Consider the following 16773-nt stretch of genomic DNA (forward strand, 5'->3'; position numbering starts at 1 on the left):
AAGAAAACAAACCCCAAACATGCCTTAGATGGTGTCATACCTCATACACACTGTAACTAAGCACTGTAATGCTGTGACCGTCACTCATTCCTGTTCTTGCAGTTCCATCTGCAGCTGGAGACATTTGTGAATATTTCTGCACAACTTGTCAGAATAGGACCTCTCTGGACCCCTTCCAACACAGTTCAACTTTGCAGGGTAAATATTGTTCTCAAATCTTCATGAAAACTGTTGAGAGTGACATGGTGAAAGCAAGGCTTGGTCCTACTGGGACTATCAAATAATGTGTTGCACGGGACTTTGTGAACACATGAATAATTTGGCCCCCCCAGCAAGGAGCTGGATTTGACATGACTCCTGTGCTTCTAACATTCCTGCTGCTAGGGACTGCTACAGGGAAAGCCAGGCTGGCTGCAGTCTCAGCGGCGGAAACAGCCACCCACACATGATGTTGAAAGAAGGCTACTTGAAGAACAGATGACAGAGCAACTGGTTCCTGCTCACCCAATTCATGTATCCCAGCACAAAGTCAAGTGGCATTCAAATTAAAGCATGCTAGCTTTTAAAGATACACCACAGGGCAAACAGAAGATAACCACAGACAGATGGCTTGTGTGTGTGCTCACTGCTTCACAGAGAATCATACACCCTTCCTGAAATTATTTCAGTCTCTTGAGTGTGGCACACAGTGATCTCAGGATCTGTGGTATCCAAATGCTTCCTATTTCAATGTAGTCAGCAGTAACATCAGTCTTCTGTAGCATGTTCTCCACTGTGTTCACCAGACTCTTGGTATCAGGGCTTCTTCTCCTCCTCTACATCACTACCGACTACACATACTGGCTTTGCTGCCTGCTAACCAGCTGCCTCCTAAGAAGCTGCAGCTTCCTGTCTCGGGAGCTTTAAACACAGGCATTTCTTGGTGGCAACAGCACCATGACCTTGTATTTCCATGAACAAGTCCTGTGTAAAGCAATGACTTTCTGGGGGGCTGAGCCGCACCTTGACCTCACAACACAGGTCTCTGCCTTGCTTCCAAAGTGACAATCAACCATTCAGTACGAGAAACCGAACTTCTGCGATGAGACCCCAGTTGGGTCGGTCTCTGGAGAGCAAGGTGAGGAGTGCCAGTGCCGTGCCTGCGCCTGGCAGGGAAGAGCAGCAAAGAGGGAAGGGATGGAGTTACAAGCCCCACATTTTTGTGAGGGAAACGTTATACCTGCCAGCGCTCACCGCACCACATCCTCGCATTTTTTTCATTTGCACACGGCTGCAGCACGACGACGGGCTCGGGTCCTGTCTCCGCAGCATCCCCGGAGCTCGCTGCCGGCCGGGACGGGCACTCTCGCCCCGGCTGTCTCGTCGACCCGCTGCCTCTCCCGAGGGGAGGGCGGGCATCCCTTCCTCACCGCCGGGGCGGGGGACGAGGCGAGGGCAGCCCCCGGGGCCGGGGCCGGGGCCGGCGGGAGCCGCCCCCGCGCGGGGCGGAGGGAGCGCCGGAGCACTGGCTCCTCTCCGCGCGTATCCACCCCGAGAGGTGGCCCCGGCGCCGCAGCCCTCTTCCCTTCCCTCCCTCCCTCCCCCGTCCCCACCTCTCCTCCAAAACCGCAGGAGCCGCCGCGGCCCCGCTTCACTCGCTCCGGTGCCAGGCGCGGAGCGGGGCGGGCGGCCCTCGCCGCAGGCACGGCCCGGGGCGGGAGCAGCCCCGCCGCCTCCCCGCCGCCCCGCAGCCATGGCCAGTGTCGCGGCCCGGCGTTGACAATGCTGCTGGGCGGCCCGCGGGCGGGCGGCTGGGATCGCGGCCGGGTGGGCGAGAGGCTGCAGGCGGCCCTGGCCGGCCTCCAGGAGCTCCAGGTGCTGCGGGAGAAGCAGCGGGAGCTGGTGCGGGCCGCCCTGGCCATGCCGCAGCGGCCGGCGGCGGGCGGAGGAGAGCAGCCCCTGGCCGCCCACAGCAAGGAGCACCGGCTGGAGGCCACCCTCACCGCCCTGAAGGAGCAGCTGGTAAGGGACGGGACGCGACGCCCCGCTGCCCCCGGGGCCCGGTTCCCGCCTCCGGGGGTCCTGTGGGGCCGCGGCGCCGAGGGCGGAGGGGAGCGCCGCCCCGCAGCGGGCTGCCTGTCACCCGGCTCCCCCTCGGGAGCCGCCGGCGCCGTTTCGGGGCCGAGAGCAGGCAGGGCGCTGCAGCCGCGGCCCCCGCCGCTCCTCCCGTCCCGCCGGCGGCCGTTCCCCCGCCGCGGGCAGGTGCGAGCGGCGGGGCCCGGGGGTGGCCATCGGGGCGAGCTGCGGCGGCCGCCCCCGTCCCCGCCGCAGCCGCGGTAACGGTCGCTTCTGTTCCTCAGGCGGGGCTCCCCTGCGCGCGTAGGCGCCGAGGCGAAAGGCGCGGTGGCGTAGCGGGCCCCGCGCCGGCAGCAGCGCCCGGGAGCGGCGGTTACCGGCGTTGCTCGCTCGCCGCAGCCGCGCGGCAGGAGGTGATTAACTCCGGTAACGCACGGATCGCGCCCGTGAGCGCTCGGCTCTTAGCAGTAGCCGTTTGAAGAGGAGATCGAGAGGCACGGGGAGTGAGATAAGCATAAACAGAGTCAGCGCTCAGGGGTTTGGTGCGGGCGTGTGTGCGCACACCTATACGCACACCTATATGTACGCCTATACGCACACCTATACGCCGGTGGGAGTCGGTCCGCCAGGAAGGGGTTCGTGGGCCAGGAGTACTTTGTTCTCGCCACGCAGTGCGTGATCAAAAGAGAAGAATAACTGAATGCCAGGCCTTGCATTTGAAGCGTTACACCGGCCGCTTGCATGGGTTTTTTGTGAAAGAAAAAAAAAAAAATTCGGAATTGCGACTGAAACGAGTTTCATAGGTGAGACAACAATCAAAGGGTAAAGGGCTTTAATCTCTAGCGTGGGCAATTACACACTTCAGTAAACTCAGACTTAATTCAGAGCCCTTTCCCTCCCTGTACTGGTGCAAGGCTTGGCCATCAGTTATCAATCAGGTGTGAAAACAGCACGGTTATTTGCTCCCCGTAGGCAGCTTTATCGGGCAGCATCTCGGAATAAAATTGGCTTGAACTTTCAGGGAAACCTAGCCACCACATGTGAAAACACAACAGTGGGCATATCTTGATTAAAGCAAAAAATGCAGGACAAGTGGACTGCCAACCACTTGATTACCCGTCATTGATAATTTTAACTAATGGCTCTACTTTATTTCTTTTTTCTTTTTTTTTTTTAACTAAATGAAAGAATTGAAGGCATTTATTTCCTGTCTGGGGCCACTGGGTTAACAGAAACACCCAATGACCTCTGACATAGTGACTGTTGTTTTTTCATGTCAGGTGTTGTGCTTTAATTACTCCTTTGTTTCTATATTTTTCAAATAAAATATGAAAATTGTAGGTTAGCTTGTCAGGACTTTACTGGCACCTTACAAGGCTTTCCAAGGACATGGGAGAAACTAACCATTAAAATGGAAGAAGAAAATGGCCTTTAATTGCTGCCCTTAGAAATGCAGGCTTTGGGAGGATGAGAGTAACTCAGCACACCGCCAGAGAGGGATGGATTTCGCCAGTAGGTGCCAGTGCAATTATGGGAAACGTGTCTTCTGGGGGTGCCTGGGAGGGAAGTGTTCATGAAGCCTGAGGGATGACTCAGAACTACGTAAGTCCAGGAGCAGGTTCTTCAGCAAAAATGCAGTTGTGTGAATGCTTAAAAGTAGTGTTACAAAGCTCTTCCAGTTGACCCGTGGCTGCTGGAAGCTTTTCAGACTAGTGTACCTGGTACCTTTATTCCAGGTTTTTTCCCCTGCAAATTGCAGACATATATTTGAGTAGAGGTGAATACCTGAAAGCTATTTAATAGCAAAGTAAACTCAGTTGAAAACAGGCTTTTCACAGTCCTGTTAGAAGTAGTCCACAGATCCTAGGAACTCGGCGAGCACAGGCTGAAAACTGTTTCTCAGTGACTCATGAGCAGTGTACTGCACTCAAAACCCTTGAAAATTCTGGTCGTGATCACAGGAAATTGTTAAAACTAAAAACAACAGAAAATGCAAAGCACAGCATTGCTCAGGGAGTGTTACGTCTTCATCGTTGTTGTTCTTGGCCCATGGATGATAGAGTATGTGATCGCTGCTCTATAAGCTTTCAGATTGAGAAACTCATTAACAATGTAAATGTAGCTTTGCCTTGCAATGTATCTTGATCCAAGTTTCAAGTAGGGCTGTAGCCCTGGGCTTTAGCATGGTCATGGTTTAATTCATAAAAAGTTTGGTCCTTGCAACGTAAAATAGGGAAGCTGTATCAGCTGGAGTGGCTCAAGGCATCTCAGCAACGGAAACAAGGCAGATAATGAGTCAAGCCAGGCTTCTGCTGTAATGGTGAGAAACAGAAAAGCAGAGGCAGCATCCGTAAGGAGTCAAGTGCCACTAGTGGGAATGGGTGTAGCAGAGCCATCAAATGCCATAGGGACCACGTGTGGATGCCACTCCAGCACCCCAGTCTCTTCCCCAACAACAGGTACCAGCGACAGCCAGCAGCTGGCCTTTCCAGCAGTCTGCTGTGGGCAGCAAGGCTGCAGGCTTTCTTCTGCCCCTAGCAGTCATGTCCTTTTTTGCCCCAGCTAGTGGCTCTTTTTAGTGGCCATGGGCTCTTCTGGCAGCTGCATGTTACTACGGTACAGGCAGGATCAACTTTCTGTAGCAGAAGAGAAGCAGAGTTAAGTGATGCCATCTACTGTCAGTGATCCCAAAGGTGCTAAACTGGTCTCTTGGCCAAACTGTATCATGGTGACATAGAGGAAAAAGAAAAGATGCAAATTCCGGCTAATAGAAAGAAAGACTTCTATGACACTTTCACTGTCAAAGTAGATGGATATCTAAGGCTGCAGCATCCAGTATTTTCTCAGCTGTTTCCTCAGAGAACATGTTTATAAAAATTGATTTGAATCTGATGATAAAACACTTGGTACCCTGCATTTTACACAGATTTCCCCCTCCCCCCCTTTAGATAGTTTTAAATAGAAGAAAACATATTTTAAACCAGGGATTTTTTTTTAATATTAAATTAACTTAATTTTTTTGTCAACTCAGAGAAAGAGGTGCTTCCAGAAGGAATTCACCTCACTCTAGAATAAGGGTCTGGGGTAGGTGAGATTAATTTTCCTCTGAAACTGACTGCTTTGCACCATCAGTTACAAAAAGACCCAAGGGTGAATAGATTTTAGATGTGCAAAACTAGACAAGATTAATGCTGTCTTTTGTCCATTCCAACATAGGGTTGGATTAATAAAATTATCAGGTGCTAATCTACAACCCCCCTCTTTAACTGAAGAGATTAATAGTTGAGAAGAATAGTTAAGTATGACCAGTGGGTTTTGGTGCCTTGATTTGGGGTGCCAATTTGTGTTGACTTAACGGAACCTGCTTTTCAGAAAGTGTTCTTCCTCTGAAAAATGACGATATCCCAGATTTGGCTCCCAAAAACTGTAGGCCATCGATAGTAAAAGTTGATTTGGAAAGTCTGGTCCTGCATTGTGCAGTGTACAGAAGCCTTCACAGCTGCATTGCCCAAAGCAAACAGATGGTTTCACCTGCAGGGTTTTGTCTCATGTAAAATTCATGTTGTGAATTGAGAAAGAGTGTGTTTAGGGTTTATTGTTGTGGGCGCTGCTTAGCATGGTTATTAGAGCAGTAACAACCTCAAGCAAACACACCGGAAAAGTCATCCTTATCCAAATAGTTTGAGGAATGCTTCTTGTCTCCAAGTGTAGAAGGAATTACCTGAAAGATCAAAGCTACAAAGTCTGCTGGAAACATGAAAACCCAATGGTGTGAGGCACCATAAAAGGGTTAAAAACGATGATGTAAATCATGTGTGTTGGTTATAATGTTGTTAAAGCGCAGACAGAACCTGGAGGTATAATAAATAATCTTTGAATACCTGAGAGCCTTGTGGCCTCTCTGTCATTAATCAGAAACCACAGACTGAGGGATTGGCTGGCAAAACATTAATCATTAAGCAATTAATTCCAGCCGTGAAAACAAAACTTTGTGATTTCCTGAGTAGGTGGGATTGAAGGAGGCATGGCATGTTTTTGCTTTTTCACCATAAAGGAAATAAAGAAATACTGAGGTGGTCATACATTCATCATTCAGATGGGATAGAAAATCTTCCTTATTATCCAGTTCTTCCCTTCCTTTTTGTTTATATGAAACAGGAAGAGGGAAAATCACCACGGGTTTTCCTAGGAAGCAGTAATGAGCCTATTGAGCTTAAACCTTTTTAGATGTGTGATGCTAACAAGAAGGGGCTTTATTTCTTGTGTCTTATATGTTCTCCGTAAAAGCATGCTAGAAATAAGTTTTTATTCTTCTCAGCAGCATGACCAGCCGTAATAGTTGTCCTGTGAGAATCAAGACATCTGTCTTTTCTCTTTTCCCCTAATCCCAGTTTCTAATTGTTTACGGATTACTTTAGGATCTTAGTTTTCCTTGCTTTTAGTATCTACAGCTGTGGAGAAACCTAAAAATGCAAATATTAAAAGCTGAATAATCCGAACACAAGGAAAGTGGAGTTGAAAATGTGTACTTACTGATTTTGATTTTCTGCACGTCATTTAATTTTGCAGATACTTTAATTAGTTCAAGGGACCTAGAATATATTTTTTTCATATTTGGGATTGGAAATGCTGCTGGAACTGCCACTTGTATTTTTAAATCTGAAACTTACACATAAAAAAGAATCTTAGTCATGTTTTTCTCGCCATTACTGAGTGGAAACCTGGCCCCTCAAGGGCTGTAAGCACAACTTTACAACCAACTTCAAGAGACCACCTTTCTGTAAAGTACTGTTGGATGGATGGTGAGGCGTGATACAATTAGAAGCTGCCTAACTAGCGACTGGGCCTAGATAATTTGCCTAGTGCCATGTGAGAAGTTTGTGACAGAAACCAACTGTGGTTCTTTGGCTGGTACCTAACGCCTGGCCATCTGCCTCGCCAAGCTGACGGCATAAATACTGGGGGGAGCAACTGTGGGAGCTGTTACCTCAGATCAGCCTGGTCAGTGATTGCAGTAGGCAAAGGACCTTGTTGCTGGCTTCTGAAGGATTATTCATCAGCTTGAGACACCATTTATTTTAAATACAGTCATTTTCACAGCAGTGTTCAAATGCCACCTTCTCCTTGCATAAAATGTGTGGAAATATCTAGCCATGAGACATGCAAGGAAAACTTTCAGCAAAATAGATGTCACAATTCATGCAGTGTACCCTTTCAACTATAAAGATGTCATCAAAGCCAAGGGTTTTACAGACATGAGTATGCTGCCTTTGCTTTGTGTGGCAAAGATACCTTTACATACAGCGGTTTCCTTTCATCAGGTGGCATGTTAGAGTTCATGCAGACAATCCATAATGTTTATCTCATCCTCTGCTCAGAGGCAGTGTATGGCAAAACGCAGTGCATATAGTAATATGTTAATTAGTTACGAGATTGCCATCCTCTTTAGAGATACAGTTCTTGCCATAGGTGTCAAAAAAACCCCAAAGGTTAAAATAAGTATATTCAGTATGAAAAGTTTTGAGAAGATGTTCAGCTGGGCAGAAGACAATATATACTGAGAAACAGAATGTTTTGTACTTGTCCGTTATGTCAGTCTTGTTACAGAGAGCCAATTGCCACAGTCCCTAGCTAAGCAAAACACTTCCTGAGAGCAGAATCTGTCCGGCACAGATGGCCTGAATTCATGCATCGCCGCTGAGATTCTAACTGTGATTATTCTTCATTTCCTCCTTCCCTCGACTTGTGACTTAGTCTCGTTTGAGAAGACAGGATGTCGGCTTGAAAAGCCACCTGGATCAGCTAGACCAGCGAATAAGTGAGCTGAAATTGGACGTCAGTAAGACCTCCAGTGAATACTTGGATAGTGACAGCCGGCCCAGCTCAGGTAATGTGCACTTGGTCGCTTATTCTCAGAGGTGTGGTGCTAGGAGAACTGAAAGGTGTCAACTGCCAAGCAAAACTCTCTGTATTGTTTGGTCAGAAAGAGTGCCCTGTGGCTGAGGTGGAGAGTAGTCATCTGGCACAGAGCACACTCACAGAGCTGGTGGGAGTTTTCCTGCAAAGTTGATGTAGTTGGAAAATGCTTATTTGCTCAAACAGTATTTTTTCTGGATTTTTTTATTTTAGAATGGACATTTTAGCCACAAATGGAAGGAGGAGGAGACAGATTTATTAATTAATTACCTTGTCCAGTGCAGAATGACCATTGGCAAAATGGCTAGAGTACTTACTAGAAGTGAAGGAGACCAACATCCATGTCAATGCTCTGCTTGAATCCAAGAAGGGTCCTGAACCTCACTAAGGCTTTGAAGATCACTAACACAGCAGCACTCTGTCCAAATGAATGTTCGATCATTTATATAAAAATGAAGCAGCACTATTAAAAGACACTGAGAAAAAAACACGCCAACAGTTTGCTGACTAAAGCTCTCGTGGACAAAAAGATTGAGTTTCAGGTTTCTGGTCTGATTCACAGAGCACGCTGTACTGCAGACTTTTATAGCTATGTTGTCTGTTAAAACCAGTTTCTGTTGTCTAGTCTGGGACAATGGGAATACTTTTTAAACGGGATTTTGAAAAGCCTTAAGTCTTCAGGGAGACAAGGAAAGGAATTTATTTACAGCGTACAGATTTGCAGCCTGGTACTTGGAATAGGTATAAAAAGTGCAAGTTCCTGTTGAGTGTTTAAGTTCAATTGTGTGCTTAGGCACATACACACAGTTCAAAAGGAAACAGCTTCCTTTTCTGTTTGCTTTATATAGAGAGGAATAATTAAAATTCCTATCTTGAATTAATACAGAGCCTTTTTTAATACTTCCATAATTAATTGGCAATGATCGTAAGACCTGGAGAGGGAAGATAGCCTCCATTCTCTGCCCTTAGACATTCCAGCTATCATAGATTTGGCAGCTCTGATCACAGGCTAGTTTTGCTCTACTTTCCCATCCAAGCTGTGCTTGTATGCACCTAGCACAAGTTACAACAGCGTAAGATGGCCCTGTTTTACACCAGTTGCATAATAGTCCCCAAAGACGTTTTCCAGTGAAGAACTGGGTGTGATGGTGCTGCACTTCACCCCATCCCACCCTCAGAACTAAGCATGCATGTGCGTGCCAAGCTGGCTCAGGGCCTAAGTAAATACGCAGAAACCCAATAAAAGGTGGTTGAATTAGAGCATACCTCTGCTAAAGTTACCCAAAAAATGATCGCAAATTTAAGCCTGTGGCACACAGCAAATGAAGATTTATTTTACTCGCTGCATTTTTCTTCTATAGAGCATGTTTAGTTACTGCAAATAAGAAATATCTATTTTAACTCTGCAGGCTTCTATGACCTGAGTGACGGTGGTTCTTGCTCCCTCTCCAATTCTTGTACCTCTGTGTACAGTGAGTCCATCTCCTCCTCCCACACTAGTCTCTTGCCCGGCTCTCAACACCCTAAAGCAAGGCTCAGTGTGTTTGATTACCGACCCAAGTCTGCAGATGAAACTACTGTGCACACCACCAGCTTCCAACAGCAGGGAACCTATGTCAGCGATGGATGTCGGATTACAGCTAGCACAGACATTTCTGGGACTCCTGCCAGGTCCCGACCAAGGCCAGTTTCCACAGGTAATCAACTTCAGGACTGGATACTCATTCAAGGGAAGGCCAGAATCATGGTTATTACTTTTAGGACCTATTATACCAATGTGTAATCAATATATAGCACTCATATTCAATACACAAAGTGAGAATTAATCCACAGAGCCAAACCGTTTACTGTCGAACTTTCACTTGTCTCCATACTCAGATACTTTTAAACAATAACAAATATGAGGACGTATGCATTTAGAAATGGAAAAATATTTAAATGTATAAGATGATAAAATTGTAATGAATATTGAGATACTTTTTTAATTTACCTGCTTGTGAAATCAGAAAAATTGCAATATTTGAAATATCTTCTGTGAAGGTGCAGGGATGTATGAAAAACATAAGGTGAATTCAAAATTAGAGATGATGCATTTTACTGAGAAAGATTTTACAGAAATCTAAGGAGGAAGAGACACTTCTAGACTTAGTGCCTGTTTTCCCAATCTGTTGTAAAATGAACGTGATAATACTATATACCTTGCCCTATTTATTCATATTAATGTGGACTCAAACAATACTCTTTTTCATAATTTGTTATGTACAGTTAGGGATAACAGACACTAAAGGTTAATTGACTGTCTAGGAACCAGTCATGAGCTTAATAGTGAATGAACCATGAATTTGCATCATACCTTTAGACAAAATGGACAAGTCCGTTAATATTCCAAATCTCTTGTTTACCCATCTGTGAAGTGTCGTCATATCGCTTCTTATTTTGGGTCCTTCCATGGCCTCAGAGCAACCTTGTGTTAGTGCAGTTCATATGGTGACCCAGCCAGATGTGTGCCAGTTCCATTATAGAAAGAGGGAAGCCATAGGGAACATGCATTTTAAGTACTGTGTCACTCTGGAGTCATTCCCACAGCTTCTTGACCTGAGCTAGCTCACCTCTGGCTTGCTGGGAGCAGAAGCAAAGACCACCAGTTCTGTACGTACCTGTGCAGGCACATCTGAAGCAATGGTGGTAAATTACAGCATGAAAGCAAAGTATTCTCAAGGCTTCTCAGAGGCTGGGGATGGAGCTAAGCTTCATGCTTCGTGGCTTCCATGTTCACATTACAGACTTCTTGTTCTATCAGAAACTTTCCTGCCTTGCAACATTTTGCTAAGACCCCAGGGGCTTTATGGTTTTTTGAATAAAGAGATAGACTAGGAGAAAAAGGGATAGCTGATGTTAAGTAGGGGTACGGGAGTGAGGCTACAGCCCTCCTTCAGCCCTCCTTCCTTTTTCCACCACTACCTCCCTCCTCCCTGGCTACAACCTCTTCCTTCAGTGTGGGAAACATAAGCAGTGGGGTAGTAGTGTATGTAGTCTTGAAGAAACAATTCTCACAAAGTTGACCACATTGCAGGAAGTGAGGCAAGATGTTACTTCAGAAAAGCATCATTTGGAGAAGGGAAGAAATTTCTCTTTTCCTCTCCTTAGCTTGTGCCCACAGGTAACTGCAGATACAAACTGATGGCCTTTTCTTTCAGTGGCAAGTGGAAAGCTTGCCAAGACACCACAAGCACAGCATTCTTTTGACACCTTCCTGTTTTGTTTGCCCAAGAGAGCAGCACTACAGACTGCCAACAATTTCCTAAAGAATTTTTGTTCTGAAAATGTGCTGTTTGAGAAATCATCATCCTAACCTTTGCTGTAGCAGGTCTGTAAGTGCCTTAGGTAGGACAATGCCAAATTTGGAAGTCTTTCAAAAGCTTCCTGTCACAGGACAGAAATAGTCGATCTAAGTGAAATATGTGGTTAGATTTGATGGTTGGGTTTCCTGGTAGCATGAAGCAGCCAGGAAATCAGTTAGCTGAGAATTTGTTGGCACTGAAGTCTGCGCTGCTGTATAGAGAAATCCAAGCTAACTGCAGATGGTTCCAGTACTCTTGGTACCAGAGGTAACACAGCACCATAGCGCTCTATCAGATGACTTGTCTGGATGGAACAGTCTTACTTCACAGGAGAACGCAGCCTGTCCTGTCAGCACGCAGGAGATGTTCCTGAGAGGAAGGTGCAACAGACAAGTGTAACTCACAGCAACCTTGACAGTACTCCAAAATTTAAGAGATCTGAATTGGTGGCCATAAATGCCATCTTCAGGCACTGAGCCTCCCATCTGCCCGAGTAGTTACCCTTAGATTTTTTTCTCTGTCAAAATAAAGGTTCTTTAGTCCATTCTTCTACATCCTTAAGGTTGACTTTTAAAAACCCCACACCTAGAATTATGGCATTCTGGATTTTCTGCCTTTTAATAAAACCTCTGAATATTTCTTTCTAGAATTGAATACTCTTAAGAAGTTAGTTACTTTAGAAAGGCATGAGACTGGTAATGTGCCTATCAAATGAAATGAGAGATCCAGTTAGGAGGTTTCGTTGGATCTGGGGTTAAGGAAAAGTAGAATCACATCACTCTCTGGCCTACGGGACACATGCGTCTTAATGGCTCTCCTGTGTGCATTGAGTGCTTTTGTTTACTAATGCCTTAGTAAAGCAAAATGCAAAAGAATAAACAACTACAGCTTCCAGCATGTAAGAGGTTAAGAAACACTATAACCTAGTGTCTGCTTAAGTCTGCTTAAAGCAGCTGGTTGAGTACTATAGATTTTTCCAAGACACGTGATATAAAAGTGTTGGAGGAAAAGCTGGAATTCAAATTTAACCACTATAAAAAAAATACCATTGGCTCCGCATGCTGGAAATTTCAGGAATTTCTGAGTTATATATCCAGAGGAAGTCTTCATCCTATCCTGGGGGCAATGTGTTCAAAAACTATATCTGCTGTATTGGATAATTTTACATGACATTCAGCTTCAGGCTTTCTGGTTGTTGGATTCACTTTTTATCTCTGCCAAGAAATAAAAATAATCCCTTATTTTTGTTTAATTGGTTGGATTCCTGTTAGTCTGTGACATTCTAGAACATTTTTATATGTGCACAGATTTACTTTCATCCAAGTAGCACAGTTTAAATTTCCTTCAAAGACATGAGTTTTATTACTGGCATTAAAATTCATTCTAATCTCCGTTATGGTCAGGTAAATAAAAGCCTTGAATTAATTCAGTGGTCTTGCAGGACTGAAACTATTTTCTTCGTTCATGCTACTGATTTTAGTAAAAGCTAGCACATCCCTCTGAAGCAGCACTTTTAGCATAAGCCAGTTTGAATGTAATTGCCTGTGATTTAATTAGGTTATTTATTTTCATCCACTGTGTAGGTGACTTGGAAAGACTCATTCCAGCAGACACTAGATTTCAGAAAGAGATAGATCCCAAATCCATGTTGCCTCTGTGCCGTGCCGGAGACACGCACTTGCTCAGCGTGGACCCCAAATTCCAGAACGACTTGGTCTCCAAGAATGGCATTGATGTGTATCCTTACCCAAGCCCCCTTCATGCGGTGGCTTTGCAAAGTCCCCTTTTCTCCCTGGTGGGGACATCCCCAGAAGCAGACCTCCAGGCTCCTCCCAGCAAACCCATGCCTAGTGCGGCAGGTCCCAGCTTGATTAGGACTCGGCCAACCACTGAGGCCAAGCCAGGGGGTTACATCAATAAATTACTGCAGCTGACGAGATGCAAAGGGAACAATCGGGCTGATGCCAGTGAGGGGGTTTCAACAAAGAGCCAGCCAGCCACAATGCACCAGAGACTCATTATAACCCCCAGCGCTGGTGGAGTGAAAATTAACAGCAGCAGTAGCCAGCTGGAAAAACAAGCGAGTTCTCTGGAAAGTAACAAAGCTGAAGGGAAGCTGCAGAGGGAGGTGCTGGAGGGGGAATGTGCCAAGCAGCAGGAGGCCGTGCGCTGTGTGAATGAAGAACAGCCATCCACTCGGCCTGACACAGAGCCATCAGCTGTGAATAGTTGTTATCCTGCCAAGTCAGCAGCAAGGGGCTCTCCTCTGGCAGAAGCGACGGAGAGCAGCGTGGAGTGCAGTTCCTCCTGCTCGCAGCTGTGCCAGGAGGACTCCAGCCCGGGCACCTGGAACGCTAAAGCCACCCCACCCAGAAAGCTGCCCCTCAAAAGGTGTGGCAATGCCAAATTGGCTAACGGCGGGTGTCATGAGCGAGTGGCACGGAGCGAGTTTGTTCATGCTCAGTTCGTCCCTGCAGAATCCCACCAAGTCCGGGTCAAGTTTGCCAGCTCCAAAACAAAGGCAGTGAAGATAAAGAGGAGGAATAGTGAAAAGGTACAACGGCCAGGAAAGCAAGCCTTTTGCATAGAGAAGGCAAGAGGGTCCCATGGGGCTGCCAGGCTGCCTGCTGAGTGGAATCAGTCCCAAAGGCCACATGGAGCGAAGAGCCTCGTGCGGAGACCTTCGTATTCTGGTGATGTGACCGGCAGGTCGTGCTCGGAGTCTAGCCTGTTCCCTGTGCAGGTCAGGCTCCCCACCGTGCCATCCAGGCCAGAGCTCTACAGAGCCTCTGCCAATGCACTGTATTCCCTCGAAGCAGCTTGCGTAGACACAGCCAACAAGAAGAAGCAGCGCAAGTGGCAGTCCACGGTGGAGATCTCTGCCAAGGCCCACCTGGCCAGCCTCTCCAGTAGCTTTGGCCTGGGAGTGCCAAGGCAGCCAGCAAGGAGAGCTGGTGTCCTGCGCACTGTCAGTATGAGGGCTCGCTCCAAAAGTCAGCGCCATGGAGCTTATGCCAAAAGCGAGTCGGACCACTCCGAGTACTCTGCAGAATGCGCTTCCCTCTTTCACTCCACCATCGCAGAGACCAGCGAAGGGGAGGTCAGTGATTTCACGACTAACCGTTTCGGGGACAGTGAGTCCAGCGAAAGCGATTCGGATGGCAGCAGTAACAGTAGCAGCCTTGCCCTTGACTATGATGAGGGGGATGAAAGCGAGCTGATCTGGCCTGAAGGTTCGGTCAGACAATCGGGGACTGTCCAGGCCTCTTCCAAGCCTCTTCCCCCAGTGCCCAAAATCTGTCGCATCAAAGCTTCAAAGGCACTAAAGAAGAAGATTAGGAGATTCCAACCTGCCTCTCTGAAGGTCATGACCATGGTTTAAGGGAGAGCAAGCGTCTGTTTCTTACAGTGGGACATCCTGCTGGCTCTCGTTTGCAAAACAGGAGAACCCACGTGCAGAGAAAAGGACTTGCTTAAACAAACTGTGAATAACCCCTGAATCAACACAAGGGATCTTTGTTAATGCCTGGACATAAATGTCACTGTATCTAATTTCCTCTTTTGCCACTTATACTGTAAATATGGATCTGTGTATATTGTGTGATGCCTTTTTTTACTATGCAGAAGGGTCACCGTGGTAAAAATGAAAACAACCTCTGCCATAAGATTTTACAGGCAGGCTCTTGATGGTTTGTTGACCATGTGCACCCACAGGGGCAGTCCCAGACACAAAGGCTTCCCAAGAAGAGGGGCTCTTCCCAACTGGATATTTGGTAGCATCCCTCGCTCTTGTGAGGAATTCTTTGCAGTCTGAAGTCTGCATTAACCATCCAGCTGTCACTGTGCTGGTATGGAAAAGCTCTCGGTGCTCTCCATAGTTTTACTTCCTTTCAGATCAACCATCCCATACCTTCTCCCAGACATCAGGAGGATGAGTCTGTTCTTCCATAAAAACATACTATGTTTAATCAAGAAGACAAATGTATTTGTGGATGAGAACAAGAGTTCCGTTTGTTTCCTGTTTTCAAAACTGAGAGCATAGGGGTTTTTTTTCAAACCCCCTCTTTATGATGTTCCATGTTATTGTTCATTTATCGAATGCGTGAAAGAACATGAGGGCTCAGTGCCACAGTGTGTGAATAGCTGGGACTGAGATTATAGCTTTGCCCCTGACATTACAGACTCAATAAATACTATTTAATGTACTTCTGAAAATTGTGCTTGTCTGACTTTGATGTCTAAAGAAAATTATTTGAAGTCTAATGTTGTGTCAGGAATGCAGAGGAGCTTTCTTGGGTGAAACAGATCTGTGTTTTCATGATCGCTGTGCAGAGGGGTTCTTTTTTATTTTTCAGAGAGTTGCTATAGCTCAGTCAGAACCAGGGTCCTTTCAGCCTCTACCTCAGGAAACCTGCTTCAGCACCTGCTTCTAAATGACTGAATTGAAAAACAGTATTTGTATTGAGGACGGAGTAGTGTTTAACTGACTCAATGCAATTTTGTCACAAGAACTCTTAATTTAAAACACATATTTATGTATACATAATGTGTTTTGAATGCATTTGAGGGCACCTATGTGAAGCTTTGAATCGGTTGCTAAACTGATGAAGTGATGTTTTTGTGTTCAGACAAGCAGTCCTAATTCTTTCCTCTGAGCACAGCAATCTGGAAGCTGGGCTGAAGTTCACCCTGTGTTTACCAAAGAGCACGTTTTATCCTCCCACCCTGTTTCAGTGCCCAATCTGAATACATTCCTGGCCTAGGAGATGAAGGCATTACCTCATTCAGCCAAGTGTACTGGGTGTGAAACAAAAGGCAAGTGCTTTGCAGAAACTGTGGGTAAAAGAGTGCTTGTTTACTCCAAGGATTCATTAGCAAACAGAAGTATTGAAAGACTAAACTTTTAGGCAATGCCTTCTATTCTTTAGAAGCTATGTTATATTTTTAAACCGCTCTATTTCCAAATCATTTTTGGAAAATGAGGTAGAGAAAAGTAAAAGTTACGTCAAGTCATTTAATTCAAGTATTCTAGCTAGTGCATAACGCCATCTTTCCTGCAACTAGGCAAATACTACATTTTAGTCAGTGGAATATGTTTAAGCATTTTTTTCACGGTCCCAAGAGTATTGGACATAATCACTCCCATAGGATTAATTGGAGAATTTCACAGGTCTGTTAGTGGTTTCTTGTTCAGCATGTCTAGCAACAGAACAAACAAAATAGTGATTTATGCCGTGTTGACTTTCCACACCACAAAAGGATTCTTTTTCCCACTTACACAAAAGGTTTGGTTTGGGGGAGTGTGTCAAAAGTTACATATGAACCTTTAATCCATGGATTTTCTGCATTGGGGTGGGGTTTATTGGTTAGATAGGGATTTTGAGGGTGGTTTTTCATGGGGGAGGAAATTGTTCCTAACGAGAAAACATTCTGAAACCTGGTAAAAACCGCCACCCAGTAG

General features: G+C 46.0%; 1 protein-coding gene across 1 annotated transcript; it reads left to right on the forward strand.

Annotated features, from left to right (window-relative positions):
• Window positions 1-1761: 1761 nt before the first annotated feature.
• On the forward strand, window positions 1762-14694 carry DACT2 (dishevelled binding antagonist of beta catenin 2; the record flags this gene model as incomplete). Its single annotated transcript, XM_082308038.1, has 4 exons — window positions 1762-2001; window positions 7810-7942; window positions 9381-9668; window positions 12896-14694. The coding sequence occupies 4 exons, from the start codon at window positions 1762-1764 to the stop codon at window positions 14692-14694; spliced, it is 2460 nt and encodes an 819-aa protein (XP_082164164.1).
• Window positions 14695-16773: the final 2079 nt, after the last annotated feature.

Source organism: Platalea leucorodia (genome assembly GCF_965183815.1).
Source record: "Platalea leucorodia genome assembly, chromosome: 3".
In the NCBI taxonomy this organism is placed as follows: domain Eukaryota; kingdom Metazoa; phylum Chordata; class Aves; order Pelecaniformes; family Threskiornithidae; genus Platalea; species Platalea leucorodia.